This window comes from Maudiozyma barnettii, assembly GCF_903064755.1.
Source record: "Maudiozyma barnettii strain CLIB 1767 genome assembly, contig: KABA2_07, whole genome shotgun sequence".
NCBI lineage: Eukaryota > Fungi > Ascomycota > Saccharomycetes > Saccharomycetales > Saccharomycetaceae > Maudiozyma > Maudiozyma barnettii.
Window position 1 is genome coordinate 115,620 of NW_024545244.1, and position 16,665 is coordinate 132,284.

The 16,665-nt window shown below is 32.4% G+C and overlaps 8 protein-coding genes across 8 annotated transcripts; 5 read left to right on the plus strand and 3 right to left on the minus strand.

The window, feature by feature from the left end:
• Nucleotides 1–5: 5 nt before the first annotated feature.
• SPL2 (Spl2p) lies at nt 6–518 on the plus strand (the record flags this gene model as incomplete). The annotated part of the gene is made up of 1 exon (XM_041551556.1): nt 6–518. One exon carries the CDS (start codon nt 6–8, stop codon nt 516–518), a length of 513 nt encoding a protein of 170 aa, XP_041407490.1.
• Nucleotides 519–1,455: 937 nt separating this feature from the next.
• YCK1 (serine/threonine protein kinase YCK1) lies at nt 1,456–3,075 on the plus strand (the record flags this gene model as incomplete). Its single annotated transcript, XM_041551557.1, has 1 exon — nt 1,456–3,075. One exon carries the CDS (start codon nt 1,456–1,458, stop codon nt 3,073–3,075), a length of 1,620 nt encoding a protein of 539 aa, XP_041407491.1.
• A 262-nt stretch (nt 3,076–3,337) lies between these two features.
• WSS1 (metalloendopeptidase WSS1) lies at nt 3,338–4,114 on the minus strand (the record flags this gene model as incomplete). Its single annotated transcript, XM_041551558.1, has 1 exon — nt 3,338–4,114. The coding sequence occupies one exon, from the start codon at nt 4,112–4,114 to the stop codon at nt 3,338–3,340; it is 777 nt and encodes a 258-aa protein (XP_041407492.1).
• A 328-nt stretch (nt 4,115–4,442) lies between these two features.
• On the plus strand, nt 4,443–5,201 carry NSG1 (Nsg1p; the record flags this gene model as incomplete). Its single annotated transcript, XM_041551559.1, has 1 exon — nt 4,443–5,201. One exon carries the CDS (start codon nt 4,443–4,445, stop codon nt 5,199–5,201), a length of 759 nt encoding a protein of 252 aa, XP_041407493.1.
• A 212-nt stretch (nt 5,202–5,413) lies between these two features.
• On the minus strand, nt 5,414–5,824 carry IGO2 (phosphatase regulator; the record flags this gene model as incomplete). The annotated part of the gene is made up of 1 exon (XM_041551560.1): nt 5,414–5,824. The coding sequence occupies one exon, from the start codon at nt 5,822–5,824 to the stop codon at nt 5,414–5,416; it is 411 nt and encodes a 136-aa protein (XP_041407494.1).
• A 1,024-nt stretch (nt 5,825–6,848) lies between these two features.
• Nucleotides 6,849–8,264, plus strand: ECM14 (putative metallocarboxypeptidase; the record flags this gene model as incomplete). Its single annotated transcript, XM_041551561.1, has 1 exon — nt 6,849–8,264. The coding sequence occupies one exon, from the start codon at nt 6,849–6,851 to the stop codon at nt 8,262–8,264; it is 1,416 nt and encodes a 471-aa protein (XP_041407495.1).
• Nucleotides 8,265–10,549: 2,285 nt separating this feature from the next.
• On the plus strand, nt 10,550–13,282 carry KABA2_07S01408 (uncharacterized protein; the record flags this gene model as incomplete). Its single annotated transcript, XM_041551562.1, has 1 exon — nt 10,550–13,282. One exon carries the CDS (start codon nt 10,550–10,552, stop codon nt 13,280–13,282), a length of 2,733 nt encoding a protein of 910 aa, XP_041407496.1.
• Nucleotides 13,283–14,234: 952 nt separating this feature from the next.
• NGG1 (histone acetyltransferase NGG1) lies at nt 14,235–16,445 on the minus strand (the record flags this gene model as incomplete). Its single annotated transcript, XM_041551563.1, has 1 exon — nt 14,235–16,445. The coding sequence occupies one exon, from the start codon at nt 16,443–16,445 to the stop codon at nt 14,235–14,237; it is 2,211 nt and encodes a 736-aa protein (XP_041407497.1).
• Between the last annotated feature and the right edge of the window lie 220 nt (nt 16,446–16,665).

A 16,665-nucleotide genomic window follows, 5' to 3' on the forward strand; every position in this document is an offset into this window, starting at 1 on the left:
ACATAATGACTTCAGTTACAAATAATACCGACGAACAAACACTTACAGATACAACAATGCTATATGCTCAAGAATCACATGGTGATAGCAATGATAGTATAGAAGAAAAACCATTAATTGGTAATAAACAATTTAATAAATCATCATCAAATAAAATTAAACGTAGAAAATCTTCATTGTCAAGTATACCAAAAGATTTAATTTCACATTTAAGAAGATTAAATCCATCAAGTTATCATGAAAGGATAAATATTAATGAAAATAGTAATAGTGATACAACAACCACGGAAAATATTTATGATAGATATAATAAATTCTACGAAGAAAAATCAAATAGACATTACGAAAACAAAAACAAAAATGGCAAAACTTCATCATCATCACATACAAATTATCAATCTGCTCCTTTTGAAACTGATACCATTGATAATTGGACACACACAATTAATGACTATTGGTTAAGAGATACCAAAATTGAAGATATCGAATTTGAAGATTCAAGTGATGAAGATATATAAAATACACTTAAATAAATATTCTTAACGATATCAACCTTTTGCATAAATAAATAATTAATTACTTAATTTATTTTCTGTCACTACTCGCTAATAACCATTTTTAACGTCGTCACAATATAGACATATCAGTTATCACTCGACACGGCCCTCAATAGCAATCAAAATCAAAATCTCATTATTTTTTGCAGTTTTTGCTCTGATAAACAGACGGAATTTCGGCCCGTTGTCCCCCACCCGAACAAGCGACTGAAAGACAAATATCGTTCCTCTCTCTATTTGTCTCTATTATTATGTGGGAGGTGAGAATAAACAGATAGAGACAGCGAGAAACTGAAAGTGGGATGGGATGGGATAGACCGTGGATCAAATGAAAACAAAAATAATTTTATTCTTCTCTTTCTTAATTTCATATAGTTCCTAAACTGGGATGGAACAATTAATTAAAGCAATACATTCTTATATTACTTTTTGTTTTGTTTAATTGTTGACATAGATATATATATTATACAATAGTTAATTTACATATCTGTATTTAAAATTATTACTATATAATTTTAAAGGTGTGTCGGTGCGTGCTTGCATGTTTATTCACTAAGTACATTTTGATTACATATATAGAATATATTCTAGACAATAATATAAGATTCATTTCGATTTGAATTTAAAATAGAAGATCATCTATCTTAATTTATTAAGTCGATATAAAAAAATTGTATTACTATTACTACCTATACTATAAAGAAAGATTCGTTTAAGTATATTGATACTCACTTCTTCTTTTATTTTTACTTTTTTTTTTCATTCGCTCTATTTTTCTTTTTTAAAGCTTATTTGATCCACTATAATTTTTTTGTTGTGTTTTGTTTTGTTTTGCAATCCTTTAACCTAGAAAATAAAGAAATCAGTGATCAATTATTGGATCATAGTTTATTAGCATATGATATCTTCAGCTTACGATACTATCAACATGTCTACTCAAGCAGCTACAAGGTTACAAAATCCTCGTAATAATAATAGTAATTTTACTGGAACTAATATTAATGCAACAAATGGTAATCCAAATAATATGAATAATCAAATTCAAAGAACTGATAACACAACTAACAATGGAGATTCGACCATTGTTGGCTTGCACTATAAGATCGGTAAGAAAATCGGTGAAGGTTCCTTTGGTGTACTATTTGAAGGTATCAATATGATTAATGGATTACCTGTAGCTATCAAATTCGAACCAAGAAAGACAGAAGCTCCTCAATTGAAAGATGAATATAGAACTTATAAGATCGTCGCAGGTACACCAAACATACCTCATGCCTATTATTTTGGTCAAGAAGGTCTACACAACATTTTAGTCATTGATCTCTTGGGTCCTTCATTAGAAGATTTATTTGATTGGTGTAGTAGAAAATTCTCGGTAAAGACAGTAGTTCAAATAGCTGTTCAAATGATTACTTTGATTGAGGATCTCCATGCTCATGATTTGATCTATAGAGATATTAAACCAGATAATTTCTTAATTGGTAGACCAGGTGCACCCGATGAAAATAACATTCATTTGATTGATTTTGGGATGGCAAAACAATATAGAGACCCAAAGACTAAACAACATATCCCATATCGTGAGAAGAAATCATTGAGTGGAACTGCTAGATATATGTCTATTAATACACATCTTGGTAGAGAACAATCAAGGAGAGACGATATGGAATCTCTAGGTCATGTATTTTTCTATTTCTTACGTGGTCAATTACCATGGCAAGGGCTAAAAGCACCAAACAATAAACAGAAATATGAAAAGATTGGTGAAAAGAAAAGATCTACTAATGTTTATGATTTGGCTCAAGGTTTCCCAATTCAATTCGGTCGTTATTTGGAAATAGTCAGAAATTTATCATTCGATGAAACTCCTGATTATGAAGGGTATCGTAAATTGTTATTATCATCCCTAGATGATTTGAATCAAAAGGCTGATGGTGAATATGATTGGATGAAGTTGAATGGTGGTCATGGTTGGGATGCCAATATTAATAAAAAACCAAATTTACATGGTTATGGACACCCGAACCCTCCAAATGGAAAATCAAGAAGACATAGAGATCATCAAAAGACTCCATTACAGCAATTATCACAACAGCAGCAACAGCAGCAACAGCAGCAGCAACAGCAGCAGCAACAGCAGCAGCAGCAGCAGCAGCAATTATTGCAACAGCAACGTCAACAACAATTGCAACAACAACAACAACAACAATTGCAGCAGCAGCAACAACAACATTCTCAAATGCCAGCACAACAGCAATATGAAACTGAGAAGAGCAAACTGGACCCAACTTCTTTCGAAGCCTACAAACAACAAACTCAACAAAGATACACACAACAACAACAAAAGTTGAAACAACAACAATTGAATAAACAACGCGAGCAACAATACACTGCTCAACAACAACAAAACATGAATTACCAACAACAGCATATGCAAGCTAACCAACCAGTTAGTCAACAAGAAGATAATGATAGCCTGGAAAAGAAAGGTTTCTTCGCACAATTGGGCTGTTGTTAATCGTACTACTCTCTTACCACATCTTCATAAGCAGAGAAATAAAATAAAAAAATCAAATCCATTTAATAACGCTTATTACTTGATGCGGCATGTATATGTATATTATGTAACCATTCATTCATTTATCATCATGACTGCGTATAAATATTTTATAAATTAAAAGTACTATGGAACTTAATTCTGTACAAGAACTATCTATAAACTATATTTAATGTAAATTTAATCATTGTAATTATTTCATCAAAATCATTATTTTAATATTTTATGTAAGGTCTATAATGTCAAGAGGAGAACCTGAAGTGCTTTTTTGATTATATGCGAATCGTGTACCGTTGTCAACATCGTCATCATCATCTATTACTATTACTTCGATTTGGCTCTCCATTTGACTATGATTATCCAGGATTTCTTGAATATTAACATTCTCATCATGGCATAATTTTAACTGTTCATTTGTATTTCTCTTTGATGCTGCTCGGGCTGCCATTTCTCGAGGAGTCAGTCGCCTTCCATTGCCTGATTCAGCCGTGGTTATACCTAATCGCGCACCTTTCCCAACATAATTCTTACTTTGTATATTGGACCTACTCCTGGAACCACTACCACCTAATTTTCTCCCAGTGCCTAAAAAATTGTCTTGAAGTCCTTGCACTTGAGATATCCAATGCTCTGAACGAAAATCTTCCATCTGTTTGTAAAATTTATCATCATGAGGTCCGAAACGATTATGCGTTAGTTCATGAAGCATAGTCTCAACTATTGCTTCCCAACTTAAAAATTCATAATCATTATATGGTGATCTCAATCGGACCATAATCTTTTGACCACGATTTACATTCAATCCAAGTAAATTTTTGTCCTTAGGATAAAATTCTGCTACAGTTTTGACTTTTAACTTGAACTTACGCATCAAATATGACACGGACCTAGTTAAATCTTGGAGTAAATCATGAGCTCTTTCTGGGTTTGGTTTTTTCTTTAGATATGATATCTCACTTATATGTGGATTTGCCTTCGGTTTGTTTTGTGGAACAGCCATAGGCTCTTATATTATTATAGTGGCAAATCTTTACTGATCAATTTTCTATACGACAATTCGCCTTGTTATATATATATATATATAAAAGAAATATTTGGTATAGGAAAACGCAGAATATTCCGATGTTCTTGACGAGATTAAAAAATTATTTACAAGAACTAGAATCAATTGATATTATCGATAGTATTCTGGTAGTTTAATTATAACAATCCATTTTATTTTTATTGAATAGTCTGTTTGAGTTTTTTGTTTTTTTGTTTAAACCAATACTACGAGGATAGTAAAAATCATATCACTCTCAAAGATCATCGCGTTAAATCCAGTAACCATGAGTAAGCCTGCAAGCTTAAAGACAGAAGACAGTGTTTCTAATCTGGTTAAGCCAACTTTATATTCTATCTATGACAAAGATATTACTACTAGTTCTACTGACTATTCAGCATTAAGACATATTCCAAATATAGAAACAGTAACTACCAAGAAAGAAAAGAGTTTTTACGAACAGCTTATTATAATTACTTATGCTACAATTATATTATTTATCTTTGGTAATATATTTGCGGCGCTATCAAATGAACTATATGATAACTTGACATTAAAGAGAGGGATGTTATCTGTCACGTTACATTCTATTGCGAAGTATATTAACGAAAACATAGTACTAATTGATAAAAGTATTGTATTTGGGATATTAGGTATCCTATGTGGGTTTGTTATACCTCTTTGCGATAATATATTTTTTTCAAAATATAATTATAAAATGAATAGTAGTAATGAATTTCAATCCATTTTAAAATGTTTAAATTCAATTTTAGGGATTAGTTTAGGTATTAAACATTTAAGATGGAAATCATCAATACAAGCTTCATCATCATGGGGTTTACTTAATATTATTATGTGGTTATACTTTGATGGATCATTATCGACGTTAACGGTTGGTTCTGTTATTAGTTTTGTTAGTTGTATTATTTCATTCAATACAATCACAAACGATAATTATTCGTTATTACTTTATATCATGGATTTTTATTTCTTTAGTTTACTTATTTTTGGTAAGATTGGTAGATATCTATTAAGAAATTATTAGATATACTTATTGTGCATTGTATATTTATTATTTGTATTTATCTACTAACTATTTAAATTTTATTTGCCTACCTGTATATGTACAATAATAATAAAAACAAAAACAACGAAAACATTTTAAAATAATACTATTTGTACTTTAAAGATAGAAAACTGATCTATGTATATATAAGTGTATGAGTAATATTTCTAATTTTTATTTTCAACTTGTGCTTACTTATTTGGGGATCTTGGTGGAGGACCACTTGATATACTACCTTGTCTTTCTACAGGATTAAATGATGATGTATCTATACTTCCTGCACTATTACTTAATCTTCTCCGTATAATTGATTCTCTAAGTCCACTTGGATTAGTAACAGGTAAATTATTATTTGATACATCACTTGGATTAGCTACTCCGGCTTTCTTTAATGCATAATCACCACTATCGAAATATTTTCTTTCTTGCATTTTATGTTTTAAAAGATCTTTCTTAGATGGCAATTTCCCATATAGATTATATAATTTTAATTCTTGAGGTGATAAAGATTTTAAATCGATTGTTTGACCATTTGAATCTATAACAGTATTTTGTTTTGTTAGATCGACTCTACTTGTCGTTGGGGATAATTCGTCTGCCATATTTATTTGGATATCTATCAAAGTATTTTAATTGGTTTTTTGATGTTAATGCGTTGTTCACTTTAATAGTAAGTTTTCTTTTGTAATCTCACTTTTTTCTCTTTTTGTGTATTAGTTTTTAAAATTAAGAAAATTAGAGAACAGCACAACTTAAATTTGGTAAATTTTTAAAAATTGGCTTCAAGTATATATTTATATAATTGACAAAGTTGATCAAATCTCTTTTATACTATTTAAAATAATAGATTCAATATATTAGACACTTAATATTGGTGTCTCTCATCTAAATTAGAGTACATTAATGCTTAATCTCACTTTCTCTCTTTCTCTTCATTCATAGCCCCTTCGCCCCTCAGAAACTAATTTTTTTTGTTTTTTAAGCCGTTAAAGCGTATAAATCTTTAATAATCATTTAATCATATTTACATATCTAATAGAGATTTAGAGGAAAGTGAGACGAGGTTGACTGTAGTGAGTGTGATCAGTTGGTAAGAGTGTCACATATTATTTTCCAACTAAAAGAGAGAGAAAATGGTTTTATGGCAAGCAGATACCGTCCAGAATTAGCGTAGTTATGTTTGAATGATAATATGTTATAATATGTCGTTACATATTTTTATTCTTTGATGGTAAAGAGTAATGGACGGTAAGTCCTTACCTCTGTCGATTTCTTACATGTATATTCGTTCCATTTGTTAGCCTTGAATACAACTAATTAGGAGCATAAATTAGACTATTAGTGGACTTTCTTCTTGTGGGCCGTATCAAGTGACCATGTGACTATAAGGTACTGCATTATTTGTTTGAAACCCTAATTAGGGCCTACCAAAAATTCTTTAACGATTTTTCTAATTTCTCTCCGCTTAAAAGTAATGAAGAAAATGAAGTTATTAAGATAAAAAAGGGACCTCCTTCAATTAATACTACTTTTTAGATAAAGTTCATTAAATAGAGGTATTAGAAACGAGGCAGCAGCCAATATAATTACTTTACCTGTAATAATACAATCAGTTTAAGGAGGGCGATGTGGACTTTACAACTTAAATCAATTATATTAAGTTGTTTGGTGGTTTTACCATCGATTTGTCATGCTAATGATAACAGTCAAGCTGATATAATAGATAAAATTTCATCACAGAAAGATTATTCTGATGAACAAGTGTATAGAATCTATTCTGATAACACTACAGAACTATTGCGTGATATAATTCTTCCTATAGTGAAGGAATCCCAATATGATATATGGTTAAGAAATTCGAAATATGTGGATATTCAACTTCATAAAGAAGATATGGTTAAAATAGTTGATTTTCAGCAAGGTATATTGGATTATGAAGTTTTTGTAGAAGATATAAATGAGAAGATTGAACAGACGATGCCCTCAGAGAATGAGAATGAGAACAACAATGATATATTGGGGAATTTACGCCTTAATGATAATGACCAAATAGGCTTTAGTACAGATGATCATATTTCGGAGATTTTAGGAGATATTTTTTTCAATGAATATAGAAATTTGAATACCATTGAAATATGGTTGAAATTATTACAAGAGACGTTCCCAGATTTTGTTAAATTAGAAGAAATTGGTACTACGCCACAAGGGCATTCCTTGAATGTTGTTCATATTAGTGCGCATAATTATATTGATAATCCAGATAAGAAGACAATCATCATTACAGGTGGGCTCCATGCAAGGGAATGGATTAGTATAAGTACGGCATGTTATACAATGTATGAGTTGTTATTAAATTATGGGAAGGATAAGAAAGCAACCAAATATTTAGACTCCTTAGATTTTATATTTGTTCCTGTTTTCAATCCTGATGGATATGATTATTCATGGACCACAGATCGTCTATGGAGGAAAAACAGACAAGCAACGTCGATTGAGAGTTGTCCCGGTCTTGATATTGATAGATCGTTTGGATTCCAATGGGCCAAGTCTCATGAATTCCCATGTAGTGAAAGTTATAATGGAGAAGTACCATTTGAAGCGCAAGAAGCACAATATTGGGATATATATTTAAGAGAAATCAAGAAAGATTATAAAATATTTGGATATTTAGATTTGCATTCGTATTCTGAAGAAATTTTATATCCATATGGATATTCGTGTGATGCGTTACCCCGTGATATAGAGAATCTTTTGGAATTAGCATTTGGACTAGCAAAAGCCATTAGATTAACCACCAAGAAAAATTATGATGTGATTGCAGCATGTAAAGATAGTGGCTCTGATTTGACACCGGGGATTGGAGGTGGTACAGCATTGGATTATATGTATCATAATAGAGCCCGGTGGGCATTACAATTGAAATTAAGAGATTCGGGAAATCATGGGTTTTTGTTACCATCTAAGTATATTAAACCTGTTGGTAGAGAAACGTACGCATCATTAATGTATTTTTGCGGATTTATATTAAATCCTGAAATTTAATTTAAAACAATAAATAGTAAATACTAAGATAAGATAATTTTAATACATATATATATATATTCATATCAAATATGGAAAAAAGTTGTGTGTGTGTGTGTGTGTGTGTGTGTGTGTGCGTTTATGTTCCTAGCGGTTACAAGAAAGATAAAGAGAATGAGCAGATCATCAAAAGAAAGAAGAAAAGCGTATCGTAAGTTCTTACTATTATTCGATATTTTAATGCCAAAAAACAGTAAGAACAAGTGGCGGGGATGATGACGATTTTGGTGATCCATATGGGTATATAATCTTCAATTAAAAAATGGCGCATCGCACCACCACCACCACCGCGACTACAAACAGGATAGATCGACTGAAGTAATTCTCGGAAAACGTGGACGTACCAATAGAGCCAAAGAACAGTTGATCAATTAGCCGCTGACAGTAAATCTCAACCGGCAAGCACCAAAAAGAGAAAAAATATTGTATTATCTTATCAACGAATCTCTCTCTATTATTAGTATTTCCCGCTTTTTCGGTTTGAATCTATATCGGTAGTGTGTATGTATTATCAATATGTAAACACTCATTTTATTTGCAGAACAGCTTTGTGTATGGTGTAAATGAAATGAATAACAGCAGAAATAAATAAAAGGCTCTCTGTTTAGCGACATTTTATCTCCCGGTAAGGAAAATTCCGTCCATATAACAGCGTAATCATTCTCCCAGTTCTTAGTGCGGGTATTTCTGTTCCCGGAGAGAGAATAACAAAATTAATTTAATAAATGAACAAATAGGCAAAAGCAAAAGCAAAAGTGGGGATTCTCACTGAAACGGCTTGGTGGGGGTGGAGGGGGGCAAAGACGATAAAATTATTCAGCTAATTTTTCTGGCGAAGACTATTTTCGCTTTCGTACAGAGTCATTAAGCTTAGGTCCTCCGGCTGTTTCCCACCCCCTTTTTTCCCTGTCTGTGTGTGTATGACGTCTTTTCTTTTTCTTTTTTGTTTGGGCGATAGGAGGGTAGGGCAGTTTCGTAGACGATCGGAAGGAGAACCCATTTTTAAATATTTTATGAATTTATTCAATTTGCGCTTTGCGCTGTGCGCTTTCCAGTTCGTTGAGGGAAAACTGATTAAAATCACTCTCGGCAAACGTCTCGAGAAACCCGAGAGGGAGAAGCAGAACAACAACAGCGGGCGGACGTGTCGTTCTCTCACACAATTTTTGACAGAGAGAAGTGGGCAGACGTTGGCTATTACTATTTATTATATCTGGTGCTCCCTCCCCTCCCCGCCCACCGCGCTGGGAGTGAGAGTGAGAGTGAGAGCGACACGGATAATAAATTCTGTTAAGAAAACAGACAAAGAAGAATAACAACAATGACCAGAGCTCTCTCAGTCATTTTATTACTAGCCCTTGCATACGGCAGAAAATTAGGTCTTCCTTTCACACTATGTGGATATTCCCGGATGGAGCCGAATAACTTTAAAATCAAACAAATTTTGACTGTAAACAAATAGCTTTATGTCAAATACCACAGACATTCTTATAGTAAAATGTAGCTTATTTGGTTAAACGTAGATTAAATGTTTTAAAGCGAAAACGTCCACAGTGTAACAGCTTTTGCTGTTACACTGATTGAAAGTGATATTCAAAACAATGTGGGGGTGGTCCCCATAAGGAGTTAATTATGAAGGAAGTTAGAAGAAGAACAAGCGAAGTTTAAGATATTACAGTGCATTGGTTCGGTCGGAAGACGGAGGTATTAATATTAATATTAATATTAATGCTGTTATTGTTATTGTTGTTGTTATTATTGCTGTAAAATTGTTGTTTGTTATTATATATATTAGAGATGGGGTTTATAAGTCCTCTTTTTTCCTTAAACAGATAGCAATATATATATATATATATTGCTATATTAATATATATAAATAAACTTGTAGTAGTAGTAGTTGTTACTATATAACATCAACGTATACCAAACAACATTTTATCTATTATATAAGAATTTATTATTTGTTTGATTTACCAGCCGTGCTTCTATTTTTTTTTTTTAATCCAGTCGGTATTATTGCTATCTCTCTTTTTTAAGCCTTAATTATTAATAAGATAAGATCTGCTGATTAGATTAGTTCGAGATTATATCTAGCTATTATATATATATCTGATAATATTTTATTAGAATAAAACTGTTCACTATCTATATTATTTTCCACATTAATATTTTATCACTTACTGCTACTAATATTATTCCAGTTTTACCTACACTCCCCCCCTCCACCCCTTTAATCGGTTAAAAAAATGGAAACAAGTACTCTGATATTGCAAAGTGGAAAAGTAAACGACCATGAATATAATACTACCTTTCTATTAAATCAAGAGATACAGAGACTGAAATCTCCTGTCTCAGACTCATCAGTGATGAATAATAATACTAATAATAATAATAATAATGCGAATAATAACAATTCTTCGATATCATCATCTGATGATACTACCACAATATTTAGTGATGCTATAAGTTTAAACACAGATGAAAGATGTGGATCTACAAATACGATCCTAAGTGAAGAAGATACAACGATTAAATCGAAAACATGCGAATTAATGGACACTAATCTAACATCTAACGTCGATAAAGGTATGATAATATCACACTCACATTGGACTGCTCCATCATATAATTTATCAGCCGAGGATATTAAAAAAAATGAATTCTTAAATCATATCGATCCTATGCCAAGAAAACCACCTTCTTATAACAAGATGAATCCAAATAAATCGATAAGGTACCCAATCTTCGAAAATAATATGGCTTGTCAGAAGGATGATACCCCACCAAGTTATGCACCTACAGTTGAAAAATTTACTATTGTCTCTATTAAATCAGAATATCTTTCACCTTATGAACCTTCTACTTCCAAAACGTGGAAAAATTTCATTATGGAAATTAATTCAACACAACTGAATTTTTATTCTATCGATTCATCACTAACTCATAGAATTAAAAATTATTCAGGTGGGTATGATCATAATCATGGTAATAGCCTTTATCATCTTGATAGTTCGAATACTTCCAAATTTTTTTCTTTTAACCACAAAACAACTTACAATTTTACTAAATACGATCAAGAACATATCTGTTATAATATTCAACGTTATAAGAAAAAATTTATCACTCAGGAAAGATTATATAAATCTTTCTCTTTACAATTTGCAAAATTCGGTATACCCATTGATTACAATAAGAAAACTTTCGTGTTAAGAATACGTTGTGAATCAGAACAATTCTTAATCAATTTTGCTCATGTAGATGATATGATTAACTGGACAACTTACTTAAGCATGGGTATCTCTGTCTCTTTGGATTTAGAACTTCGTGATATGCCAGATTATAGAATAGTACCAAGAAGACGCAGAAGAAGACGTAGAATACATAGTCATAATCGTCGTCATGGGTTTGTAAGCAATAGTAATAACAACAACAACAACAACAACAACAACAACAACAACAACAACAAGCACCCTTCATGCACAACAACAATAACAACAACGAGAAGAACAAGAGATATTATGACTTCTCATCTTCCAGATTCCGCCTTTAATGGATTGTCTGAAAGTTCATCAAGAAGAAGTTCGGTTCCTAACAGTAGAAAAAATTCAAATGTTTCCTCTACATCTCAAACTTTAGATCAATCATTTAGCACATTAAGTTTAGAGTCCTCAATGAGATCAACAAATCGTGCTCCAAGCAGAAGAGGTTCTAGTGTTAATTTACAAGATTCTCCTTATAAGTTCATTAGCCAAAACAGTAATTTTTCCACATCACCTTCCTCATCTACTTCTTCATCCAGTACTAATTTGAAATCAAAACTTAAGGGTCTCTTTAAAATTGGTTACACTCCTAAAAAGTCAATCATTAGTCAGTTACCGCAACAAATAACAACAACAACAACAACAACAAACCCCATTAGTATTCCATCATCTCCTACTTCTACACAAGCCAATGCTCTTTGCTTTATTTCAACCTCTGTATCTCCAACTAGTTCTGCTCCAAGTTCTCCAGTGATGAGATCCAGTAGTTTTAAGAATTATTCCACCGCAACAAGTTTGAATTCTCTGATTGAAGATGAAGATGAGAACGCTGAAGATGTTTCACTTCCAGGTGGCATGCAATTCTCTAGAACACATAATTCAAGACTAAGATCTGTCTCTTCTCCCTTATATCATGCAGCTCATATTAAGATTCCAAGTCAATCAAATGATTATAGTAATATTTGTCCAAAGGACACATCAAGGTCTCCAAAATATACTTCTCACACGTATGATTATAGAAATAAATTAGTTCAAAGAAATAGTATCATCTTACAACATGAATTAGACGAACTTCATGAAGTTCTAAGGGAACATCAAGAATCAGATGCCGATGAAGATGATGATGATGACGAAGATGACGAAGATGACGAAGATGAAATATCTCAACCGGTTGTTTCCAATCAACCTTATACTCGTATGGATTCTGTTTACTCCGATGAAGGTATCTTCCATGATTCAGATGCTGAGGAGCAAGAATATTATCCAAATTATACACAGAGAGCGTCTTCATTAATGAGTTCATTATCCTACGGTGTTAGCAACGATGAAGTCAAATGGCATCCTTCAATTAACGATGTCTCGAGAAGAAGACAAATTAGAAACTCCTTACGTTGTATTAGGCCATTCTTAGAAGATAACGAATGGGTTGGTTATGTTTGTTTCAAAGCAGCCAACTGTCCACCTTATGAAACTAATAATAAACCAATTTCTTATAATGGGAGAAAGGGTTCAATCAAGAGTAGAAAGAATTCTACTGGGACACATCGTGCACATGATTATATAAATATGAAGAATCATTATCTAGAATCATTTGTGGTTGGTCCAGTTGATTTTATAAAAGCAGATACTCCAACTGTTCGTCGTATTAGTGGAATTAAAAATAAAAAGAATAAAGATGATGATGTGGAATCTAGACTATTATTAGCTTACGGATCTTAAACCCTTGATGAGAATTGGGTCCCCGCAGTCGAAAAGTTTGAGAAATGTAAAAAGGAATATGTTTCTCGGTTAGTATAATCAATTATAATGGTTTTATGATATGCATATTTATGATTAATGAAATGTAACCTGATATAAGTAAAAAAAAGGATAATTTTTTTGAAAGGTAATGTTCTATAGTTGAGATAATTGTCGATTTTCCGAAACCCCAACAGAAAATTTAATGATTAATAGGTTGGAGATTATCTAAATCTCCTACAATGGAGATCGACAGTGATGTCTTCTATATTTGTAAAACAAAATGAAAGTGATATTATTATCCTGTTTATTTTATTCACAAAATGGTTTAGGATTCTCAAATAAATATATTTTTGTATACATACCTAGTATTGCTAAATAGGGCAGTTTGTAATAATTACTTGATAGATTATAATTAAAATATTTTACTAGAAATAGTAAGAATTTTGACATTGCTAACTACATATATAAAAGTTTATTTAATAAGAATAGTAAATATCTTGGTGCGTCGGGGTGCATTAAACATTCATTTCTAACTTATAACTCAGGTTGAAGTACCAGATGAATTATAAAAATTGATTGGTGTCAGCAATTGGTGTCATTAATTTTGTCCTGATTATTTAAATATATAATTGGTGCCGTTTTGGGTTAGGATATGGATATGATTATTCACTTAATATGACAATAATTTTAACGATTTGTTGCTGATAAATTGCAATTTTCAGATACATCTACCTTCTCAGCTAATAAGTTTGTAGCGCTAAGAAAACCTAGAGTACCCTCACCTCAAATGTGAAGACTCATAATATTTCTTGTACTTCTAAATACTATAGTCTTATTCATTGTAGTATAATGCCAATTTATGAGATATAATTATAAAGAATATAATCGCTTTATAGCGATATCATTGACAGAGATGATAACACCATCATGATTATGTCTCTATCCCTTCATCTTTGCCATCGTGGGTTTGATCAAATACGTCAGCTTCGTCATCCTCTTCCTCTTGTTCCAGATTACTGAATACACTCTTCTTCGGTATACGTTTCATGAGCTCTGCAGGACCAAACAAAGGACCAATTTTGGTAATCCACCTTTGTCGTTTATCTAGTAATGACTTCAAACTTGAGTTAGATGCCTTCTGTTGTGCAATTTGAGAAGCAGTACCTACATTAACGGAGCCACTATTGTGATGCTTCTTTCTTTTCTTTGGAACTCTAATTCTTTTGATATAAGCTTGATCTACTTGCTTGTCTAAATCGTCTAGAATAGAAGAGTATTCCAACCAGGCTAGTTGTCTGTCAACTAACGGAATTAGAGTTTCCTTCCTCTTCTGATTATTGGCAGTTGCCTGTTTTAATGAGCTCTGTAATTCACGTAATTCCGCACTAATTTCATCATCTTCTCTACCAGTCAACCAATCTGGATCTGAACCATTTGGATTATTTTCATCTTTTGGCATATTCATATATATTCCGACATATTTCAATTCACGTTTTAATCTTTCTTCTAGCGTTGGATAATCCAAGTTGACACTGTTGATTTTCCATCCTTGATCCATTTTCAAGGTGCTTGTTGTACCACCGATACTGAATTTGGTAATTTCTTCAACATCGCTCATTGGAGTATCCATCGTCGATTGCGTTGGAGTCTGTTCTAAGCTTTCTATACCGAGGTTACCTGTAGTATCACTAGCATTCTCCGTCTTTATATCAGGGATAGATGTCGAACTTGTGGTATTATTTGCTTGGTCGGTTGTTATTTGTCTGGCAAGATCATTGCCTTCATCCCTAAAGATTGCAGACATTAATCTTGACAATAATGGACCACAGGATATATCTTCGGATTCTAATGATGTATCTTTGATATCAGATGCACTTTTCTTTGCTACCACGCTAGATTTATCACTTATGTGTGGAGGGGAGGTGTTTCCCAAGTTTTTGTTTGCATCAGTTCTAAACCATGTTCTTGTATACAATGGACCCAATTTTGGTATAACAAATGGAGTTACTTCTGGATCATATGATTTATCGACTTCCAAATTTGCAGGCAATATGTCTTTTGACTTTAAAAATTTAATATCATCATCGGTTAGATCCTTGTAAAAATTATCAACATATGATAAGAATGTACTGTATTGTATTTGATTAGCAGGTTTAGCACAAGATAGGTCCATGTCTGGTAGGTCACCCGGCAGTAACTCTTTCAGATCTGTAGTTGGGTAACTTGCGACACTATATTTCTTTTTCAGGTAATTCTCGCCTGTACTCTCCAGACCTTCTTCACTGAATAAACCTAAATTCCTAGCGGCTTGAGGTAGAGTTTGTGAAATGACAAATTCTGACTTAGGATTCTTTACATTTGGATTGTTCTCCATTTGATCAATATCAACACTCTCTGTCTTCTGTTTTTTAATGACAGGCTCCTCGCTTCCACCTTCATTTGTATTACTATTGTCATTGCTAGTAGTTTCTTTCTCGCCATTTAGCTCAATGGGGTTTTCTTCATTTTTATCTTCATCATCGTCTTCTCCTTTTTGTTCCTCTTCTTTAGAATATTTATCTTGGATTTCTTTTTCTTTTTCCTCTTTTTCTTCGTTGTTCTCTAGAGGTCGTTTCTTTGTCAGTTCATCCTCTGTAGCTTTATTATCCATGTTTTCCACTATACCATCATCGTCTATCGTCTTACCACTAGATTCATTGTCTAGGTTACTCTTTCCATCATTCGATAGAACTGCTGTTTGTTCTTCTTCTACAATTTCCGGATTTTGTGCAGTTGATGAAGGGCTTGCCACGGTTGAATTAATCTTTGCTTGTTCCATCTGTTCTTTCTCTAACCTTGATTGTTGTTCTATCTTTATACGTTCTTCTCTTATAGCACGTAATTTATCAATATATTCCTGGTCATCTTTAGAAATTGAATCAAAAAGATCTTTTAGTATATTCAATTGTTCCTGGACTTTAACCAAAGTATCACGACTAGGAATAGAATGTGTATTTTTACCATTAAGCATACCGATATCACGTTCAAAAGTTAAATCGAGCTTCTCTAATATAGAATGCATCACAGTGGAAGGAATGTCAATATTGACAATATTTTCCTTGCTGTCTCTGGGATTCTTCCCACGTCTTTGAGGTCTAGGCATGGCGGTACCTTAAATAAAAATTTAAAAAGGGCAGAGCAGTAAAAACAGTAAAAACAAAGTGTATTCGTAAGTTATCCGCTAAGTGACTACAATTTCTATTCTGCTATAGTTCAAGTAGATATAGTTCAAGTAGATATAGTTAATCTCGTTATATATCAATAACTACTGAAATAATCTTGTTAAACACTTTTTTGTTCTCTTGTAATTAAATAAATCATTA